Source organism: Triturus cristatus, chromosome 11, assembly GCF_964204655.1.
Source record: "Triturus cristatus chromosome 11, aTriCri1.1, whole genome shotgun sequence".
In the NCBI taxonomy this organism is placed as follows: Eukaryota; Metazoa; Chordata; class Amphibia; order Caudata; family Salamandridae; genus Triturus; species Triturus cristatus.
In genome coordinates this window covers 654,638,656-654,659,613 of record NC_140594.1, presented here as the reverse complement: position 1 = coordinate 654,659,613, position 20,958 = coordinate 654,638,656, and the positions used below count along the sequence as shown (strand labels likewise).

General features: G+C 43.5%; 1 protein-coding gene across 1 annotated transcript in view; it reads right to left on the bottom strand.

Annotated features, from left to right (window-relative positions):
* The window catches only part of UBXN7 (UBX domain protein 7), a 485,766-nt gene that overhangs the window by 185,792 nt on the left and 279,016 nt on the right, over nt 1–20,958 (bottom strand). Inside the window, exon 7 of the mRNA XM_085634185.1 lies at nt 8,281–8,371. Within this exon, the coding sequence (XP_085490311.1) occupies nt 8,281–8,371 (91 nt within the window). The remainder of the gene's footprint in view (nt 1–8,280; nt 8,372–20,958) is intronic.

Below are 20,958 nucleotides of genomic sequence, written 5' to 3'. Positions count from 1 at the left end.
TTATGAATGTGGGGAAGCGACCTGTCGGTGTCTAGCTCAGAGATTGCGTTCCAAAGAGGCGGCACATAGAATAGAAGGGATGACGAATCCTGCTGGTACTTTGGTGCATGATCCCCACCAAATTTTGGAGATTTTTCGTAATTTTTATCAAGACCTTTATACAAAGCAAGAGATGGAGCGGATGTTGGAGACCTGGGGTTTCTTAACCTGCAATTTCAACATTTACCCCAAGTGGAAAGTGCTATACTAGATAGCCCAATTACGCTGAAGGAATAAGAGGAGGCTATTGAAAGTATGTCGAGGGGTAAAGCTGCTGGGCCTGCTGAACCTCCATCTGAAGTCTATCGCACCTTTTTTCAGAAGCTTCAAACAGACCTTCTCGCTGTTTTTCAGGCCTCTCAAAGGGGTATGGCCCCACAGTCATGGGATGACGCTAACAGAAAGAACAAGCCAGCTGATCGTCCAGGGTCTTATTGCCCAATTTCCCTCACTCATTGTGATGGGAAGATATATGGGAAAATTCTTGCTAATCGACTGGCAAAGGTCATATCCCCATTGGTTTCTGTAAGACAGCATGGGTTTATCCCCGGAAGGCGAACTGTGAATCACATTGCTAGAGTTATTACCCTTCTTGACATTGCTCAAGTGGAGTATCGAGATTTAGGAATAGTGCTTCTTGATGCCGAGAAGGCGTTGGACCGCGTGTCGTGGGGTTTCCTGTGAGGGGTACTACATTTGATGGGGTTTGGCCAAGGGTTTATTCAATTATTAAAGGTTTTATATCGTTCTCCGGTCGCTAGGTTATGCTCTATGGGAATGACATCCTAACCAGTCTTAATCTTTAGGGTTACACGCCAGGGTTGTCCCTGCTCTCCGCTCCTGTTTGCGTTGTATATCAACCCCTTTTTGGAGATGTTGGAGAGAAGTTCTAGGATAAGACCATTTATGGTAGGGCAGGATCAGTTCTGTGTCTTTGCTTATGCAGATGACGTAGTAATAGTTGCATTGGATCCTGTGATGGCTCTACCTGAAATCGAACATCTAGCACATGAATATGGTTGTTTCCATGGCTATAAACTCAACTCGGCTAAAACTCAGATTCTATGTACTCACCATGTGATGGATAGTGATCCGAGAGTTATTGATGAAGTTATATATTTAGGTATTAAGATACGTGTATGTCTGAAAGAGCTCGTTGATGTCAACTGGGGGGCTAACAGCAACATAAAACAAGCCCTTGCGAGCTAGGAATGTCTCCATCTGTCCTTGGTAGGGAGAGTCAATGTTCTTTAAATGAACATATTACCGAAAGCATTATATTTTTTCAGATCTCCACCTTTGGAGATATCCCACTCGCCATTACAACATCTTCACCAACTTTGGTCTAGATTTGTATGGGCCCCCGGGAAACCACGACGCGCTGCACGGTATATGACCTTGCCACAGAATAAAGGGGGGTGGTCAGTCCCTAACTTTGCATTATATTACTATGCATGCATTTTAGTAAATATACGTTTACTATTGACTGGGGAAGATGTTGATAATCTTGCCGAGACTCCAATTTATCAGATGGTTTTGGGGACTGAGATTAAAAATGGTCTTTTTAAGAAAATCAATGGCAATTATTACAAAAGACCTCGCTTTAAAATATTGGGTGCAGTATACAAGGTTTGGAATTTGGTACGGAAAAAGTTTGATTGCCGGAATATTATTTTATACACCGCTGTCTGCTGTAGGGATCCTCCCATCGATATTTCATGACCATATAGCTAGAAGCTGCAAACTGGCTGGTATCACGCAATTGGGGCATTTTGTGGAAGCTGGCGGCTCCCTTTCTTCTTTTTCTACCCTGGCGGAAAGATATCAGTTACCTAAAAGCCAATTTTTCCAGTTTTTGCAGATACGCGATTTCTTAAATAAGCATGTAACTACGATAAATAGCATAAGATAGTTGAAATTATTAGACGTCAAGAAAGAATTGGCGTTCTTTATAAAGAGCTGTAAATCGCCAAAACAAGGTGATTTAGAGAAACAATCATAAGTGGAGGAATATTCTAGGAGAACCACTGGTTTGCTTAGAGGATTCGATTGATATTGCTGGGAAAAGTTTTATGGCGGCAAATTTGAAAACACAACATTATAAAACTATATTTAATCTATATCATACTCCCATAAAGATAAAGAAATGGGGGGGGTGTTTACGATGGAAAATGTTTGATGTTGTGCAGACGATGCGGATAGCCTTCATGTTTTCTACTCCTGTTCTAAATTGACTGTGTTCATTCAAAATATTGAGAGATTGTTATCAGAGATTACATGAGTAGTTATAACAAGCATTGGCATAGCCAATAGGTCTTGCCTTTGGGACCTTATAAGTGTTTAGCCATGCAACACTTGATGTTGTTGAACCAAGGATATTGTGCTTGATAACGAAACATTTATAAGGTCCCAAAAGCGAGACCTATTGGCTATGCCAATGCTTGTTATGGGGAGCCTTCAGTGCGCACATCTCGGCTGGGAAAGGAGGGGTAGGCGGCTAAAAGCCGCTACTTCTTCACAACCATGTTGGCGATGAAAGCGGGGTCCTCCCAGCGCGAGCTGTGCATCGAGTCTTATGAACACGCCAAACTGCAGATTCTCAGTATGACCATTTATTCTGTGCCCTAATACGTGATGCAATGATAGTGTTGCTGTGGGAAGTGTGTGTATGTTTGATAAAGGGGAGGGCAAGGGAGAGGGTAAGGAAAAGTGCGCATATCTCGGCTGGGAGAGGAGGGGTAGGTGGCTTAGAGCCGCTACTTCTTCACAACCATGTTGGCGCTAAAAGCGGGGGCCTCCCAGCGCGAGCATTGCATCGAGTCTTATGAACACGCCAAACTGCAGATTCTCAGTATGACCATTTATTCTGTGCCCTAATACGTGATGCAATGATAGTGTTGCTGTGGGAAGTGTGTGTATGTTTGATAAAGGGGAGGGCAAGGGAGAGGGTAAGGAAAAGTGCGCATATCTCGGCTGGGAGAGGAGGGGTAGGTGGCTTAGAGCCGCTACTTCTTCACAACCATGTTGGCGCTAAAAGCGGGGGCCTCCCAGCGCGAGCATTGCATCGAGTCTTATGAACACGCCAAATTGCAGAATCTTAGTATGACCATTTATTCGGTGCCCTACTACGTGATGCAATGATAGTGTTGCTGTGGGAAGAGGGTGTATGTTTGATAAAGGGGAGGGCAAGGGAGAGCGTAAGGAATCAAATAGCGTCCCTGGAAATGTCCCTGTCTTGCATGTACAGATGAGATGCTCTTCACTTCAGCACAAAGGCCAGCAACGTCCGGTGAAGTAGAAAGCATCGTTTGATTTAGCGAGAACAGTTCCCTGAATGGATAGGTTTTATGCAGCACGTCACACACATAGTGCTCACGTTTAAAGAGCCTCGTGCCTCACCAAAACAGAGTAGCTTAATGTTTTTTGCGTTCTTAGTGACAGACCGAATACGAGGTGTCACAGTAGCATGTGGTTAGCAGCAAGTGGAAGAGCGGAAAGAACGTCATTAATGAAGTTGCCCATGTTTTGATCAAACAATGCCAGAAGCGCCAGATGTGAAACAGTGCAGCCAGGATTCAGTAAAGCAGATGTTCTCCATACAGCTAAAGAAAATAAAAGCAGTAGTTCATGCCAAATTCAATTGCTACAGTACTGACACTCTGGGTCAATGCAAAGGTGGAGTCATTTCAACATGTATTTTGTATTCAACTTCACTTTGGTAACAAATTTTGGTAGCAAATTCTTCTTTTTCTTCTTTAACAGACTTCTGTCACATTAGTGTCATCCTATCAACTCCACGCATTTAGGTTGCAAGACCTGGGACACTTTTGCAGAAGCACTGGAACTCAAAGGGAGTGTACTGACGTTAGCAGTACGTAACCAAGTAAAGTGTGGGAGCTGCGATTGCTGCAAAAGTAAAGAAATAGATGTTTTTTTCTATTTCTTTACTTTTGTAGCAATCGCGGCACCTGGCGCTTTACCTTTAACATGGTTAAAGTAAAGCGCGGGTGCCACGATTCACCCGCGATTGCTACAAAAGTAAAGAAATAGAAAAAAACATCTTATTACTTTTCTTTTGCAGCAGTCGCCAACCGCGCTTTACTTTGGGTGCCGCGATGGGTCTAGGCGAGACCTAACAAGCCCGGGAGTGGTGCGTGCGGGCGCAGTCTGCTCTTTTTGGAAGCACTGCACTCGTGCTTGTGGCGTGCTCCCTGCTCACTCCCGCAAGGTGGATGCCGTCACAAGCACGAGTGTGTGCTTCCAAAAAGAGCAGAGCGACAGCTATAGGTCCTCCTACTCAGCGCATGCGCGCTGCGTAGGCAAGACCTAAAAATATCGCCTTCCATCATGTTGCTTGGGAAAGATTTACTGATCGGGAAACTGATGTACAAGTTTAGATTTCTTGTGTTTATCGCTGTGGCTGTAATACGGCTGTGCATAGCTTCCACATGGTTATATCCGGAGGCACCATCTTTTGAAATATGGCGTGCAAGGTTTTATAATACATTTAATATGAAATTTAGTCTATATTCGGTCAAAGGATCAAGAAAACGGAAATTGGGCATGTATATTTGGGGGCTATATATGAGCATCTGATTGGATGTAATTAATGTGTTTAGGTTATTACTTCTTTCTTTTTCCCCTCTTTTTGTTCTGTTCCCTTTAATGTATCTTGGTTTGTGATTAGCTTTCATTAATCTGATCGATACGGTGGATTTTTTATAAATGAAAAAATGTACATTTAAAAAATAAAAAAGACAGTGTGATGGCCAAACACAATGTTCACCAAGTAAAATCGCCACAAACACAGTTAAGTACATAAGGGAGGGACACTTGCAGAAATGCACCAATAAGAAGCCTGCATTTCTGAATGGCACAAGCAACAACTAATAAGAATCAATTGAAGTTCCAAAACCCATAGAATATGATACAACTGGTCCTGCAGTAGGCGCAAGCGCTGTCGAAGCTCGACCTAAAAATTAAAGGACAATAGCGCATTCCAGACCCAATCACCAGATGGAAGATTGATGAACAGCATGAGATTCCAGAAAAGATTTGTTTTGCAAACTAACATATACAACTCCCTACAAAACCAGAAGGAGGAGTTAGACTGTGCTACATTCTGGACAGGCAGCACTAAACATACCTAACTAAATCAGAATACTGTACGCAGACTGCTAGGAAAGAGGAACACTTACACATGCTCTGTGGTCATGCTTCAATTTAGAACTAGATCAAAAACAGCTCAATTAGGCATGATTGGGAAATGGAACGAAAAGCAGAGAAAGATGATAACTGAGGGCATGGAGAGTTAATTTTGGATCCGTGGACAACGTATTTGTGTGAAACTGATACCTCTTTAGGACAGCTAATACTATGCGGACTGTAATTGGACTTGTACCAATTTTGTGATAAAGACCAAGAGAATTCCAAAAGAAGTATTCATCAGGATTTTTTTGTCTGATCAATTAGTTAAAGAGCCTTAGACACAGATGAAGATAAGACCCCAGTCGTTTTTTGAGCAATGAAACAGGATCTTTTTCTAATTGTTGCATTTGCTCTGTTATTAACAAGACCATGCTGCCTTCAAACTGTGCAAACCCCTCAGTAAACATTATTTGAGAGTAGCTTTATTTCACAACATTCCTTTAGTTGGTATTTGCACAGCTAATACCTTGAGAGTACTACACACTAATGATTACTATTTGGTGTCAGATGCAAGGACTGAAATGCAGATCAATCATACGTCTCTTTGAAATCGGTTGATGTAAATCTGACAAGACAACCTTCCAAGGGTAGGTTCTCCTTTGGAATCTATCCTAAAGCTATATATCAGAAGACCCATTCTAAGAGACAGAAAAGTTACTTACCTCTAAAATAACTCTCCAGTGAGGACACGAACCACAGAATCCTAACCAACCCACTTAAACTCCCTTCCACAAGTCTGTAACTGTAAAGAACATTTGAAAAGAAACCAAAGTGAAAAGGCTGGCTGAGTAGCATCTCTTGGTCACAAAGTAAGCTATTCCTACTCTAGAAACAAAATAAGAAGAAGCAGTCTCTTACCTAGTGATTGCTGCAGTTCGTTTTTTTCTGGAGTTTGACATTTAAAATATATGTGTGTGTGTACAAGTCTCACAGTCGCGAGTTACTCTAATGTTATGCATTTACACAGTACAACCTTGCTGGTAAACTGTTACAGATAAGTAACAGTTCATTCTGCAGCTCAATATTTGCTGCATATATACTAAGTGGAGGTAGGCATCAGGGCTTTCTCTAAAGAGATGTAGTTTCTTATCTGACAACTCAACAAAGAACATGAAAAGGGTGCAGAGTCAGGAGGTTAAGTCAATCACATGAAAAGTGTCAAGGACCAGATGCAAACATTAGATGTGAAGATGATGCAAAGAATCCCAATTGAGCAATGTTCCAGGAAGTAAGACTTTCTTTAATTTCAGTAGCAGGGTGGATTTATTAGTCTGACTTGGTTGATCACATTTTCTGTACTTTATTAGTTTTAAGATCAAAATAGAAACCTAATTTAAAAATAAACATTTACTGAAATGTCTTTATAGAAACTAATAGAGAGAATAATAAACGCTGGCTAGTATAGGAGTTTCGTTAATTCTTAATAGGGCGACGATGTGTTCCCCAGAACATGGGTATCATGCATTACATTATCAAGAGGGTTCCGTCTAAAGAATTTTGATTTGCCTTTGTGTAGTCAGGAGTTTCACCCTATCACTTCCATTGTACGAGTCAAACATGTACAAAGGGAAGACACAGTTAAACAGAAACATCAAAACCGAACATAAAAAAAACATGTTTGGAACACTGGATTAGCAATATTAATCGACCAGGTGCTCTATGGGTGATACGTGAATAAAGATCTTGTGCAGAGCATCATGATGGAACAGTGAATACACACTCCATATACATTTATTTACAAAAAGTTAACAGTCTGGCCCTATGTGTTTGATTAAAGCCTCTCATAAGTGGGTTTACTCCATTTCTCCTTTGTCTCCAAAGGTTACAATGTACAGGCCAAACGTATGACCATCTAACTCCTACCCTCTTAGAAAGTGAGCGCTATATTAACATCAAAAATGGTTCTTCATCAATATTGTCAAAGGAGCACTCAGTATGCTAAATTAATAATATCGGAACCCCCTTTCGAAAATGTATTTACAACTTGTCTGACTGATTGGATCCATGAGAGGACTCTCCTGGAGATTGAAATATTATTCAACAGGATGGTTCACACATGAGCGTTAACAGCTCAGGTATGGCTTCAAATGATACCCAATGATGCAAGGAATAAGCACACAATTACTAATCACACTGATAACTAGTGTCTTTGTTGGGGTGATTACATTGAATCAACTCTGCACTCAGCCAAAGTTCTTAATAGTTTCCCGATGCACGTCATCTCTGATTAATACAACCAGAGTTAATATATCTGGCTCCTCAGCTCCTGTGTTTTTCTCAGGATGTCTATTATTGTCTCAGACGGGTGCAACTACGCACACATGAAAAACAAACAGCACCCTGACTTTAGCATGTATGCTTCGTGAGCGTCCGGGAGACGATCCTCCCAACATGGCTGCGGGTGATTGTGCATTCCATGCCTGTCAGAAGGAAACTGGCGCACTTAAATATTTGGCTTTCACAAGAGTTCTGTTCCGATAGATACAATGTGCACACAAAGACAGAGGCAACAAGCAAATACATGGTTGCTACACATTTGTCGGGCAGTCTCAATAGAAAGGATTATGTATACTCTGTTCTCTGTTGAAATGCTTACCTAACCCAGAGGCAATGGTTATTGCTCAAGTTGCATGACAAAGATACAGGAATTTTTACCCACTATTAAATGCTACCACTTGTTTGCTAATTTCCTCACATTCATTTAACCCCTTGGTTACAGTGTCTAGCAGATGTATCTACTTATATTCTTGTAGATTAAGTATGGCATTGAGATCACCAACCCTGGGGTTCCTGGACATTTTCTTTAATGCAACAGCCTCCAACACAAGAAAGGTAATATGGTGTTATTATGCCCTGCAGGTGAATCAAGAAAAGACTCCACAATGTAAAATGAGGTGTAGAGACCAAATATTTGGCAGAGGTATGCAATGCTTCTCAAATTTTTAAACTGGGCCTCAGAAGATCTAATTAAAGAGTTACAGAACAACGTTACAAATGCAACTGTCAAGTTGGAGGTCCACAACACTATCATACCTGTCCTGGGGTCCAGAATTGAGACATAAGGAAAATCCGACAATTTGTAAAATTGGATGTACCTCTGGCCTTCTTCACTATCATGGTAAACCTAAAAACAAGACATTGTGGTCAAGCTAGAAAAACTACTTGTGCCACATCAATATCTAGTATGTTATCATGGTATGTAACCTGCTAACTATTATAAAGCTAATTACACTAACATACAATAAATCAACCTGTATAAGAGTAACAGTCTGAGTCACATACATATTTCACAAGGCTCTGTTGGTTCTTACTGCCTAGAAAGCATCAGGATATTTGGCAACCCACGGGAGTATAATTATTATACATTTATTGTGTTGACCTCAGTAATATCACCAGAAATACAATTGTGCATTAATATACATTTTAGAATACACACTTAAAATCAATTATAATATACTGTATATTAAAAGCTAATATCAATATATAAAAAAAAACCTGATGAATGGTGCACAAAAGCATTGTTTTGCTTATTTAATGAACAGATCAACTCTTTTTAAATACAAGTAGCGAGTAATAGAACAAGTTTGTAAAAAAACAAATACTCCACAGAGCTACTACAAAGTAGCGTGGCTAGCAAAAACAATGATTCTACCTACTTTGCTTTTTCCAAGCTACCCAGAGAAAAAAGGAGTAATCCATGCTGGACTAATGTAGAAGACTTCTGTAGACAAATGGCGACTGCATGCAGGTTACCTGCAAGTCTTTCTCCAGATGATGGACATGATTAAAAAAAACTCTAACAGTCTTTAGGAATATTGTTGCGACGTCAGTCTCCATGTGAGATATACAGTCCTGCTGTGAGAGTCTCTATTTTGAAATGGTTAACCCCCACCTTTTGCCTGCTATTTGATGTGGGATTGACTGTAGTGCACAGGGTCTACTGTGCCAGTGCTTCTTCCTTAAAACTATTCCACAATTGGCCCATCAAACCCCTTCAAGCTCCTATCAAATGGTACATAGGCCATTGGGACTGAGGAGGGTCCCCTAGGGACCACTCACTTAGGCTATGCGGGCTTCCACTGCAGCATACATGACCTGATGCAGGCAAAACGGCAAAGTGGACATGGCACACCACCTGTGTGTCATGCCAATTAGCACTGCCTCAGCTATAGGTAAGTCACCCCTCTACTAGGCCTCACAGCCCTAAGGCAGGTTGTACTATACCCCATGTGTGGCATATCTGCATGAGCAGACATGCCTTTACAATATTTATGTCTATCCTTAGATATTGTGTGTGCCAGGAAAGCCATAGAGAGTACATGGGCTGGAAACTCGAGTTCCCCAGCACCATGATGGCTTCCTTAAACTAGGAGTGGTTGGTACCAAGCTACTCCCCTCGATAAACCCCCAGTGATGCCAGTGTGGGAGTTATTGAACCATGTACTCAGAGGGCTCCTCTGAGGTGCCCCCTGAAAACCTACCAACCCTGGTGTGGTCACAGACTGGCTGTAGGCAGCCTGCCACCACTAGACATGTTCCTAGACCCCTGGGTCGAGATCCTCTGCTCTCTGGGACCAGAAACAATGCACATCCTGGGTGGAGGTATCAAACCTCCACCCCAAGATGGACACTGCACGAGAGGTAAGCTTCAAAGGCCTGACGCCTTTGTAATGCAACCCCAGCCTCTGCTGCTAGCAACAGATGGCAGCCCCCAGTTTACCCCCCACTTTCGGTGAGAAAACCTAGAAGAGTAGGAGGTGTGCCCACCTCTGCCAACTCCAATCCTCAGGTGGGGGAGGAGAGGAAGCACATCTTTCAGTCCGCAAAATCTTGAAGATGGGGAGACACCCCAATCAGGGCTAAAACTATTCCCACTCCCACAGGATGATGGCATAATTGGGGGTGTAGTCACCCCAGGTAAGGTGCCCATTGAACCTACCTGTTACTCTCCTAAAACGCCCTAAATTTAGTATTTAGGTGGCTCTGCCAGGCCTGGAAATGTGTTCCTACCGACCCAAGAAGAAGGACAAAGAAGACGACATGCATCTAAGTCTGAAGACGCCTTCTGACTTGACCCAACCTTACCAGCCTGTCTCCATGTTCCAAGACCCTGCAAAAGAAGAGGACGCCTGCCCTGCAGCCAGCGACTTCCGTAACCCAAGGAACACTGACCTGCTCCTTGATAAAGACCAGAACTCCTGAGGACAGGGGACCTGTCCCCAAGAAACCTAAACAAAGGACTCTGGTGCCCTCAAGAGCTGTGAGTTCTGCCCACTCTGCACCCAATGCCTCTGGCTAGTGTCCAGGTGGCCCATCGATCAAGAGCAGGTACCTCAGCAACACTGACCTTAAGTCCAGCATTGGCTGAGCTCTCATGGACTCCACGACGATGCCTGCAGTCTGAATCCAGAGGCTCCACCTGACCGCGACTGGCTCAGGTGCGAAGAATCAGACGTCAAAGAACACCCCTGCACCTGAAGCCCCTGGGCCCTGGCGAGCTGAACAGACAGTGCCCCAACGGTCCTAAACACCTCAGCTTACTTCTGCTGTCACTGGTTTCCTCTGTGCAGCCTCCGGTTCGATGCCTGCAGCCTTTTTGTCAAATCGTGATCTCCCATTCAAAAGCATTGGGTGCCCGACGCTGTGTTTGCACCCTGAACACGGCCATCCCTGTGCCGCTGGTGGTGTATGTTCGGTGCTACCTTGTGGGTCCCCCTGTGCTTGCTCTAATACCCAAAGCTTGGTCCTGCAACTGATCTACTTACCTGCAAGCAGTGTACTTTAGAGAACCCCCAGTCCCCATTGTGCCCAGCTCCGAATTTGACCTCTGCACCCGGCCACCTCTGTGCTGCTGGTGGAGGTGCAGACTATGTTCTTACCTGAACCTTGCCCTCTGCTGATCTTAAATCCTGATGACTGGAACTGTAAATTGGGTACTTACCCGTGAAACTGCATTGTTGTTTTCCTACATAGGATAACACTGAAATGTTTGAAAATAGCACGGTCTACTTTTAAAAGACTAAAGCATTTTTCCTGAAAAACGTACTTACCTTTCAGCAAGATCTTGGTTTTAAAATAAAACTTAAACAAAGCCTATTTTTCTAAAATAGGTGTGGATCTCCTTTTTGAGTCGTGTGTCAGTTATTGGTCAATGTAGGTGCAATAAATGTCTTACACTCCTCTGTGTTAAGCCTAAGGCTGCTCACCCACACTACCACTAATAGAGCACTTTGGGTTAGCATTGAGTCCTTTACACTTCTAGGAGAATTGCTGGACTGTGTGCATGGTATATCCACCTAGTGGTATACCATATACAGAGCCAGCTTCCTACACCTGTCTTATCTAAAATGGCTAATCTAAACTTCACATACTAAGACCTTAATCCAGCATGTTTGGACATAGTAAAGGTACAGTTTCCAGCATATTTGTGAGTAAATCATGAAATAGTTCTCAAATCTTAAGTTTGATTTGTAGTCTGCATTATAAAAGCAGTTTCCACTTCCAGTACATCTCCTAAGTAAAACTGGGATTAGACCATGCTAAACTCTATGGACAATACCACAATTGAGTACAGCCTATACGGAAGAAAATGTCCTTACATGCTTAAACTCTAGGATTTGCAAATAACTTTCATGCGACATAATGTCCATCAAAGATTCTTAATAGCTCATGCCAGATAGGTTAGCTCTGAGGCAGACCTACAATGACTCCAACTCGTGGGTAAGCCTAGAGTAACTCAAAAGTGACAAATTATTTCTAACATAGCTTTAGTACCAAGTTCTAAAGTTAGGGAAATAAAATGGTTACTTATCTTCAAGAGTAGTTTTGCAGCTTGAAGAGGTTAGTTGTGCATTAATCCACAATCTCGTGGTTGGATCCCAAATTGTTTAGTTGCTCTTGCTGCAAAAGTACCAGTGCGTGGTCGTCATCCTCAGACTCGTCCCCCATTATTAACCCCCTCTCACTCCAGCGACTTGCTCTTTGACCTTTCCTTCCATGGCACTATGGATCTGGTCTGTTTGGACTTCTCATTTCCGGATAAAGCAGACATGGCAGACGTGAATCCAGAAAACTCTTCGAGCTGCAACAATTACTCCTACACATAAGTAAGTAGTTCGTTTTGCAGCATGAACCTTTTCTGGGTTCACATTAAGAAAAACCTTTTTTCATGAGCACCCCCAAGGTTTTGAACTGATTCTGCTGGCTTTTAAACTCTGAAGGTGCACAAAGGCCTGCTGAACAGACCTCCGTGCCAGTGCACTGACCCTTAAAAGGTATATGTCTGAATGGTTCACTCATAATTGGCAAAAGTAACTTACTTATAAGTCCCCGGTATAGGATACCAGGGGTATCCAGGGCCTATAAGTAAAATTTCTCTCGTGGACTGCAGCACTTATTGTACTACCATGAGTGTGACAAACTCAAGTACGACTCGCAGCCTGCCATTGCTGTCTGGCAGAGTTTTAAACTGCTAACTCACATTTACCATTTAAAGTTCGAAGCCCAAACCTTCCTTTTCAAAACTCAGAAGTGCCACCCTAAGGCATGCCTACCAAGCCCTAAAGGCAGGGTACATTATAATAAGTTGGACATGTAGTTTACAACTTTACATGTCTTGACAGCACAATTCCCGCATTGTCGTTTTTACTCTGGGAAGGCTAGTAGCCCCATTGGCAAGTGCAAGGTTGCACTCTGACAACTGAGCGGTGCTAGATTTGGAATGGGACTACTAAATATGATAGTTCAAAGTATCAAAAGAATTGTTGCATTAAACCAGGCTTGATGCATAGTCAAATTTAATGTACTGTTTGTACAAGTGGCAACTTTAGTAAGTAGCCACCTTGTTTCCCAAAGTTTTCCAGTGACCGTTCGCCTTGTGAGCAATATGAACAACTCTCAGAAGGAACTCAAAGGGGCAGTCGTTGGGATAAGCGTGACTTCTACCTGGCAGGAAGGCCAAACAGGGTATGAGCCCAAAAGGCGGGCTTAATAGGGGAAGCAGTCTGAAGGGAAAATGGAGTACACATAGGAGAGGGGCTGTTCTTCGGATCGTGCAGAAAGGTTGGCGCTTAGACAGAGAGGGGGAAGCAGTTAACTGTTTTTTGGCGTGTAGCCCCCAGGTAGGCCAACCTATGGATTTGGCCGGGGAGGGCCACACACTGAGAAAAGGGTTCTACCATCTTGGGAGTTGGCAAAATAGTGCATTCTGGGAAAGCTAGAGGACACACTTCATAATAAGTCATCACTAAGCGAATGGGGATCTGGTAGCTCACTGACTACTCACCACATCCCTGGAGGGCACTAACTGGGTATAATAGTGTCAACCAGACCTTAGATCACATCTGTACCAAATAAGGACTGCTCTGCTGTTGCCAGCAAAGAGAGGCTGCACCAAGAATACAGTGCACCGGCTTCCCTTGGACTAGCAAACACAGGACTGTGTCTGTGGTGACCTGCTCAAGGAAGAGTCGTCCACGAGCCTCCGATAGAAGAGGTGATTCCAAATGTCAGTTGGCTGACTTCCTGTTACATGTACAGGGCCACAAAACCTGAAGTAGCAGGCCTAGGCTAGTTGGTCGCCAAGAAAACCTGACAGCCAGAGAACCGCCTGGAAGACCGAGTTGCAACCTGTAAAAGTCACACTTCAGTCTGCTGGTTCCAGGAGAGCCATCAAAGTGCAGTTTGGTTGTCCAAGTCAGAAGTTATAATCAATTAAAGGGAACTGCTGGTTTCACTGTAACTAGAGACCAGTTGAAACTGTTTCTTGGCTGGACTCAAACTGGAATTAGAGGGACATCGACCTCTCTGGCCAAATTAACCCCACCGTGACCGAGGGGTAGCCCCAAGAAGACCACAACCCCTACAAATAACCGGATCAGCATCCTCAGCATCCTGTATAGCTTGCATCAGAACCACTCCAATATAATCTAAAGCAATACGCCCACAGAGCCTGGAACTGTATTGGGGACTGCGAAGAAACTATTCAACTAAACCTTTTTGGCCTCTGTGACTCGCTTCCTGCTGGAGTTGGTCCCCCAAGGGGACCAGAGTAGTAGTTTACAACGTTACAAAAGTTTTCCAAAGTGGACTATAGTCAATTATTATAAATTATTGGGTTGAATGAAAAAGCAGTGACTTATTGTTCCTTTAAAAAAGAAAAAAAAAAAAAAAAAAAAAATCACATCTCCAGTACCCTCCAGTGAAATATTGTTGTTGCAGTGTCAAGTGAAAGATACAAATATAACCTATTTATATAAATTGGTGTCAGTTTTTTATTGAGCCTTGTTTCTTTCTTATTCAACTGTGTTGGTACTTCTTAATGCTTTATGCTTGTTGATAAAGTCTGATTGCTCAGTGGCACAGATACTCCGAGCGGAGTTACGGTTTTTCAAACAAATCTGACAGGACCCAGTACAGTTAGTGAGTTTATTGCACTGTGAGTTCCCCCAACACCACATATAATAAACCAATTTCCTCACTCCCATGCAATACACTGACTTTACAGCAGCGTTCTCCTCCCCTTGGGAGGAGGGTTGAAATGAGTGCGAGTTTGCAGACAGGTGCTTTAAAACCTTCTATCCCACCTGTGCCTCTCGTCTGGTCTGAATGACCACGCATTACTGCTTTGTAAATGTGTGCATGGAGGACCAGGTTACTGCCATGCGTATGTCCTGTATGGAGAAGTTTGCCAGAAATGCATGTGTTGCCCGCTTTCTCCTTGTGGAATAGGTCCGAGGTCTCTCCTGCAATGTAACTCCTGATTTTCAGTAACATGTCTGTATTGCTACTGTTATCCATCGCGCAATGGTTCCCTTGGATATGTGCAAACTCCTGCTAAGAGGTGCAAAAATACACGAACTACGTTCTCTTCCTAATTGTTTTAGTTTTTTATAAGTAGTACATCACCACCCTCCTTACATTCAAGGTGTGCAGGGCACTATCAGCTTGTTTCTCTGGGTGTTGGGGGAAAAAACAGTAGTTGGATGGGCTGGCTAATATGAACGTGCATTGTTTGCTGGAAAGCAGATAAAACAAGCCTTTCCAATGCAATCGGTCTCACCTTTGGGACCATATTAGTATTTTTCCATGCAGCATATTATCCTGGGTGCTGCAACCCAGACAGGGAGGCTTTGGGGAGAGTTGACAAGTCTAAAGCGCTGCAGCCGTGTAAATACTTTCAGTGAGCTCAGACGCGTCACACCAAAGCACCTTCCATTGTCAATCACATTCTTCTAGAAATTAAGCACTGCTTTGCAGAAACCTGCCCAGAAGCAGCCACAGTCCAGGGGTGGACTTCAACTGATGTTTTTGCATTTGTCACCCCGAGTGGGACAGGTATGCTCAGATGTGAGTCCTGTGCTCTCTGTGCCACTGGAATCAAGCTATCCTGGCTGAAGAGGGGTGAAGCCCCGAAACCGGTCCTAGGATGCTTGGTTCCAGACCAGGGAGGACCTGGCTTGGCAGTTCGGGATGGACTGTTCCCATGAGGCACAGGGTCAAGACTGATTTGCATATTGCTGGGTTCAAACTGGAATGGCATGGTGAGCAAAAAACCGATGGATTTAGGCCCAGATCTCTGTACTGGGGTGAATGTATGACATTGTTCTGCATTCTGTCCATCAACTGTTGTTTTTGCATTCGCCAAAATAAAACAAGCACTGATGAGCGGCGGGATGCCAGAGGCAGTTACAGGAAAACTGGGAATAAGGGAAAAGTGGTGGTGTTTAAAAGCAGCTAAGCAATTAATCTGTACAGCTGTGTGTGTAAAGCTAACGCTGCGGGAGTGAGAGGGCTCCGCCGAGGGTGAAAAGCATTAAGGACACATAAAAGAAAGCTCCCCATAAACACACATCAAACACAAAAGCGTACGAAATCAGTAGTTAGGCACTGCTGCTTCCAGACTACACGGAAGTCAGTATCAGATCAACAGCCGGTAAAAACCCAGCTAACAAGAGGGATGCCAACATTAAACATGTGGCGAGCGCCAGGAGATATTACCCATCAATAGGAGGAATTTCACCCAATATATAGATTACTTGATGTCTCAGGGAGACAGCGCATGCGCTGCCAAGGCGAGACCTACAAATAGCTTAGAAACATGGAAGTGTGTGATGACCTTGAAGAGAAAATGAGGATTTGTTCTCATCAGCCAAGTCTTTTTGTAACTAAAGGTAGGGTACTCTTGGGTCAGAGTTTGTAACTCACTGAACAAGCAGTGAGGTGATCACCCGCAGGAATAGAGTCTTTAGTGTCAGGTACTAAAGTTCTGTCTTAGGCATGGGTTCAAAGCACTCTCATCAGCTGGCTGAGTACCAGATTTAGGTGCTACATGGGTTCGGTATAGTTCGAGGTAGAGCAATTCTCTTTACACCCTCTAGGAATAGTTTAATTATGGGTACAGTAAAAAGGCTTCTAACCATTTCTCCCCATGTGTATGGGACAGTGGCAGTCAAGTGTACCCTATGGATGCATAAGTCAGGTTCTCCAATAGGAGGCAGGTCAAATAACTGATTTTCTGTGGTCTTGTGTCTGGGAACCCTTCTCTGTTGCACCAGTGGATATCTCTATTCCACTGGAATGTGTAGCACTTTCTCATTGTAGGCACCATGGCCTTACTTAGAATCTCCATACTTATCTTAAGGAGTCCCATGTGTTCAAATATTAGGTCAATAGGAGCCATGCTGCCAGCATAAGGCTTACTGTTTCTGGGTGACATATTTGTTTACCCTGCATTGAAAAGTGAGCTTGGGAACTTGGCAGCGATCCCTTCTCCCTGCAACATCACTCTGAGGTCCAAGTAGTATGGCAGTCTTGCCCATGGTAGTGCTGTCAGGCTTAGCGTCACTGATGACTGCTTGCACTTCTTTATCACAAGCTGGATCAGTGGAATTGGGGTATGCAAATATCCCTGACCAGAATATCGATTGGGAGTTCACTCTTGATCAGTGGTGTAGGTAACTGGATAAGAAGACTTGGCATTTTGCATTTTCTGATATTGAGAACAGATCCATCTTTGGCTTCCCCACTTTTGAAACACTCCTTGTAGCACGTGTCGCTTTATTTCCCAGTCGAGTCAGCAGTTTCCCGGTCTGCTTGGTGAATCTGCTGCTAATTTTACTACTCTTGGCAGGTCTACTGCCACCAGGCTTGTTCGTCTCTGAATGGCACATTGTCATATCGCTAGGGCTAGTCTCGAGAGCACAAGCAATCTTGTCCCACGTCCCACTCTGCTTGTTGAGGCAACACATGGTGGTTGTTTTGTCTGTCTGTACTTGGACAGTTTTCTCCCCTATGTGTCTGGGAAAGATGTGGAGTGCTCTGAAAACAGTCTCCAGTTCCAACACATTTAAGTGCTTTACTGCTATGTAGAGCTCCAGTTCTCCCTGATGTTGAGATGCCCCATGAGAGCTCCCATGGGGAATGCCTCCATTATGATAGTTACTGCTGGAGCTGGTGTCTTCAATGGTCTCTAATATTATGTTCACTAGATACCACCATTTTATCTCCTTCTGCAATGCCTGCGTGACAAGCACCGGATGCTTCCAACTCCACTTTGCCTGTGACCATTCATTGCAAAGTCACTCCTGTCTGGGGCACAGGTGCAGTCTGGCTTGTGGGACCGTTGGTATGCATATAGCCATCATGATCATGAATTTCATTACAATCCTCACTATCAGACACTGCCACTTCTGTTAGAGATGAGCTTAGCCTTCCAACGCCAGGGCTCTTTTCTATACAGGGGTTGCCTTTACTTACCTTAAGTTCAAAGTGAATTTTGGCGTAGGCGCCTGCGGGGCTCTATGTTGGCTGACAGTTGCCTGCGGTGTGCTTGGTTTTAATGAGCCACTGTCCATTTGTCTTTTTGTTGACATAGACCCCACTCTTTAAGGACGTTTGAAACTGCAAAGTCCCATTGCTCGTTCTGCATTGCTGTCATTTTTGATCTTTTGGAGGGCTTAGTCGACTGCTGACCTTCCCAGATATTCCCCTGTAAAGGGCATGTTGATCACCAATGCCTGCACCTCTGGCTAAACCCAGACACTCTAAGCCACGCTAGAGTTGTGCCAGTGCACATTTGTCTGCTTTCAGTGTCTGTTGCATTTATGCACCGGGACACTCTTTAGGAGTAGCTGCGCGCTATATATAAGTGGCTTTAAATTCATATATTCATATTAGCGCCAACTAGAGACAAGTGTTTGGAATACTATTGCTCTTCAGAATGACAGTAGGTGCTACAACAGTTGTTTGATCTCCTATCACTGTAGATGGCTGTAGCAATTGAGGAGTTTGCTTGAAATAGTGATCCTCCATTGGTCCATGCCCTCTCTCCATTTTTCTGCTGACCATCTACACCCTCTTACTTTCATTGTCAGGAGGTGAGCCAATGGATGTAGGGGTTTCTCCCTTTGTTCCTGGTATAAAAGTTACTTACCTTCGACAATGCTATATCTGGCAGAAAGACAGTCTATCAGGGTGTCACAAGCCCTGTGCCAGTCTGGATCAGAGATTTTTCAGCAGTACCTCTGCGCTCCGGGGTGTGGCGTCTTACAGCTCCATGGTGACATTTTCCCCGGATATGACGTCAGTGGAGCTATACAAGTCCCCTCCGACGCGCTACCGTCAGTTTTCTAATGTCAACCTTTTCCACGCCAGAACGTGGAGCCACTACAAGAACTGATTGTGGAAACAGTGTAAAAATCTTTGAAACAACAATTAAAATAAACCACAAATGGTACAAAATACCAGACATGGATTTTAAAAAAAAATGCCCAATAAGATACATTTTAACACCGGGCCACAAGAAACTGTGTGCCCTGGAGAATAACCCATGAGAGGGGAGAGACCATATCCACTATGAACCAATCATTAACTAATGAATGGCACGGTAGGAGTTAAACAGAACCTACAACAACCATAACTGTTTAAGTCCCACCAGTACATGATATAAGGATATCACCAGTGTCAAGGTGCAATGTGTACCAATAAGAAATAAATTACAACTGCTCGCTGGTGTAACTAGTGTTAGACGGAGTTTGAACATGCTCCCTACATTTAAAAGCAAACCAATCAAGGGAACAGGTGCTTGGCTTTTGAATTCCTGAACCTGACTCCACGCCCCTCCCTTCTCCTCCACTCAACTTCCTTGTTCCCTAACTGCTTGCTGTGCTCTTAGGAACTGTGTGCCTTTTTCTAGGTATGACTTCCATTAGAGTCTGTTTTAGAACCTATTTGCATCTCGACCTTCAGATAGACACCAAGAAGCCCACGCCTGACTACTAACCCGACGACGCAGACAGATACACCTCAGGTTAGATATTTTGGTATTTTGTATGCTTGTGTGCTCCTTTTGCACACAGTCCGTTAAATCTCTACCATTACGTGACTGCGTTCTGATCTCTGTGTTTGAAATACATTTCCTCCCTTGAGAACGCGGTGCGTAAAAGACCTGCCCCCCCTGCAGACATTGAATTCCCGTACGTGCTATGCGCGTTTGAATTTTCTTTCATAGTTAGATATTTTTGTTTCCTCAGACGCACGATACGCTTTTACAGTGTAGGTTGGCTACATTGTTCTTTAATTTTAAACGCGTGGTACGCGTTAGCAGTTTTTGCACCGTATACATGGTTTATTTACTGGCGCGAGGTACGTGTCTTTATTTTCTGAGCTAGATACATTATTTGAAGTATGTGTTGTGCACACTAGACTTCCTACAAAAGTTGACAGATAGGGAGTGTGTGTTTACCAGCACTGACTGCTTCTAACAGCCTGATCTTTAACTTTTACTTGTGAGACCCTATGACTCTCTTCCATTTTTTTTTTTATGAGTGACAAGATTCTTGTAAAGATATTATTTACATTATTGACTCCAGCCTTGGAAGACTATCCAGCGTTTGCCACATTGCGACTTCTAGCTGTTACTGTACTGCTTTCAGAGATGTCCAGCCGGTAAGAGATGGTTTACCTTTATAGAGCAGGCTTTGAGTTTACCTTGTATGTTTCAGGTGGGAGGGCATTCAGCTAAAGTTGTTCTGTTGTATTCCCCACAGGTTCTCTTCCGCCTACTTCCACTGTTGACTTGCCTATAGGGAACCGGCTGGGGGATTGAGACATAGTCAAACCTACGCAGTCTCTCCCCACATCTCCTTGGGTCAGTTCCTAGGTATATAGTATGTAAGTATATCGGGCACTGGCCTGGGGAGTGTGGGGATCTTCTCTTCACTCCTGTGGATTGGGCCGTGATCCCTGCAACAGGTTACTGGCATCGGCAACAACTAGCATTTGCAATGCAATTGGTCTTGCCTTTGGGACCTTTTATGTATTTAGCAATGCAACAAATTAGCCTGGGTGCTGAAACATCTACTGTTCTTTAACATTGAGGGAAAGTAAGCACCAAACTGCGCGACATGCCAGGTATAGGAACACAGGGAGAGAAATATTGCCTTTCAGCAGGAAATGGTATAGTCCAAAGCTCTGTTTTTAATATAAAATCAGGGCTGTCAGTGGTCATATCGCTGAAAATACAAAATTTGAAAAAAATATTGTCTACCGGGGCTTGTGAAAGACAATTTCTATGGACTGTATTCTAGAGAATGCTGAAGTGATTCTGTTATTTTACTGAACTCTGCTGGTCGTTTTCTATTAAGAAAGTTAAATAGAGGCAATTGAAGAGAAAAAAAAGTCCCTAAGCGGAAGCAGATAAGTCCTAGGGCT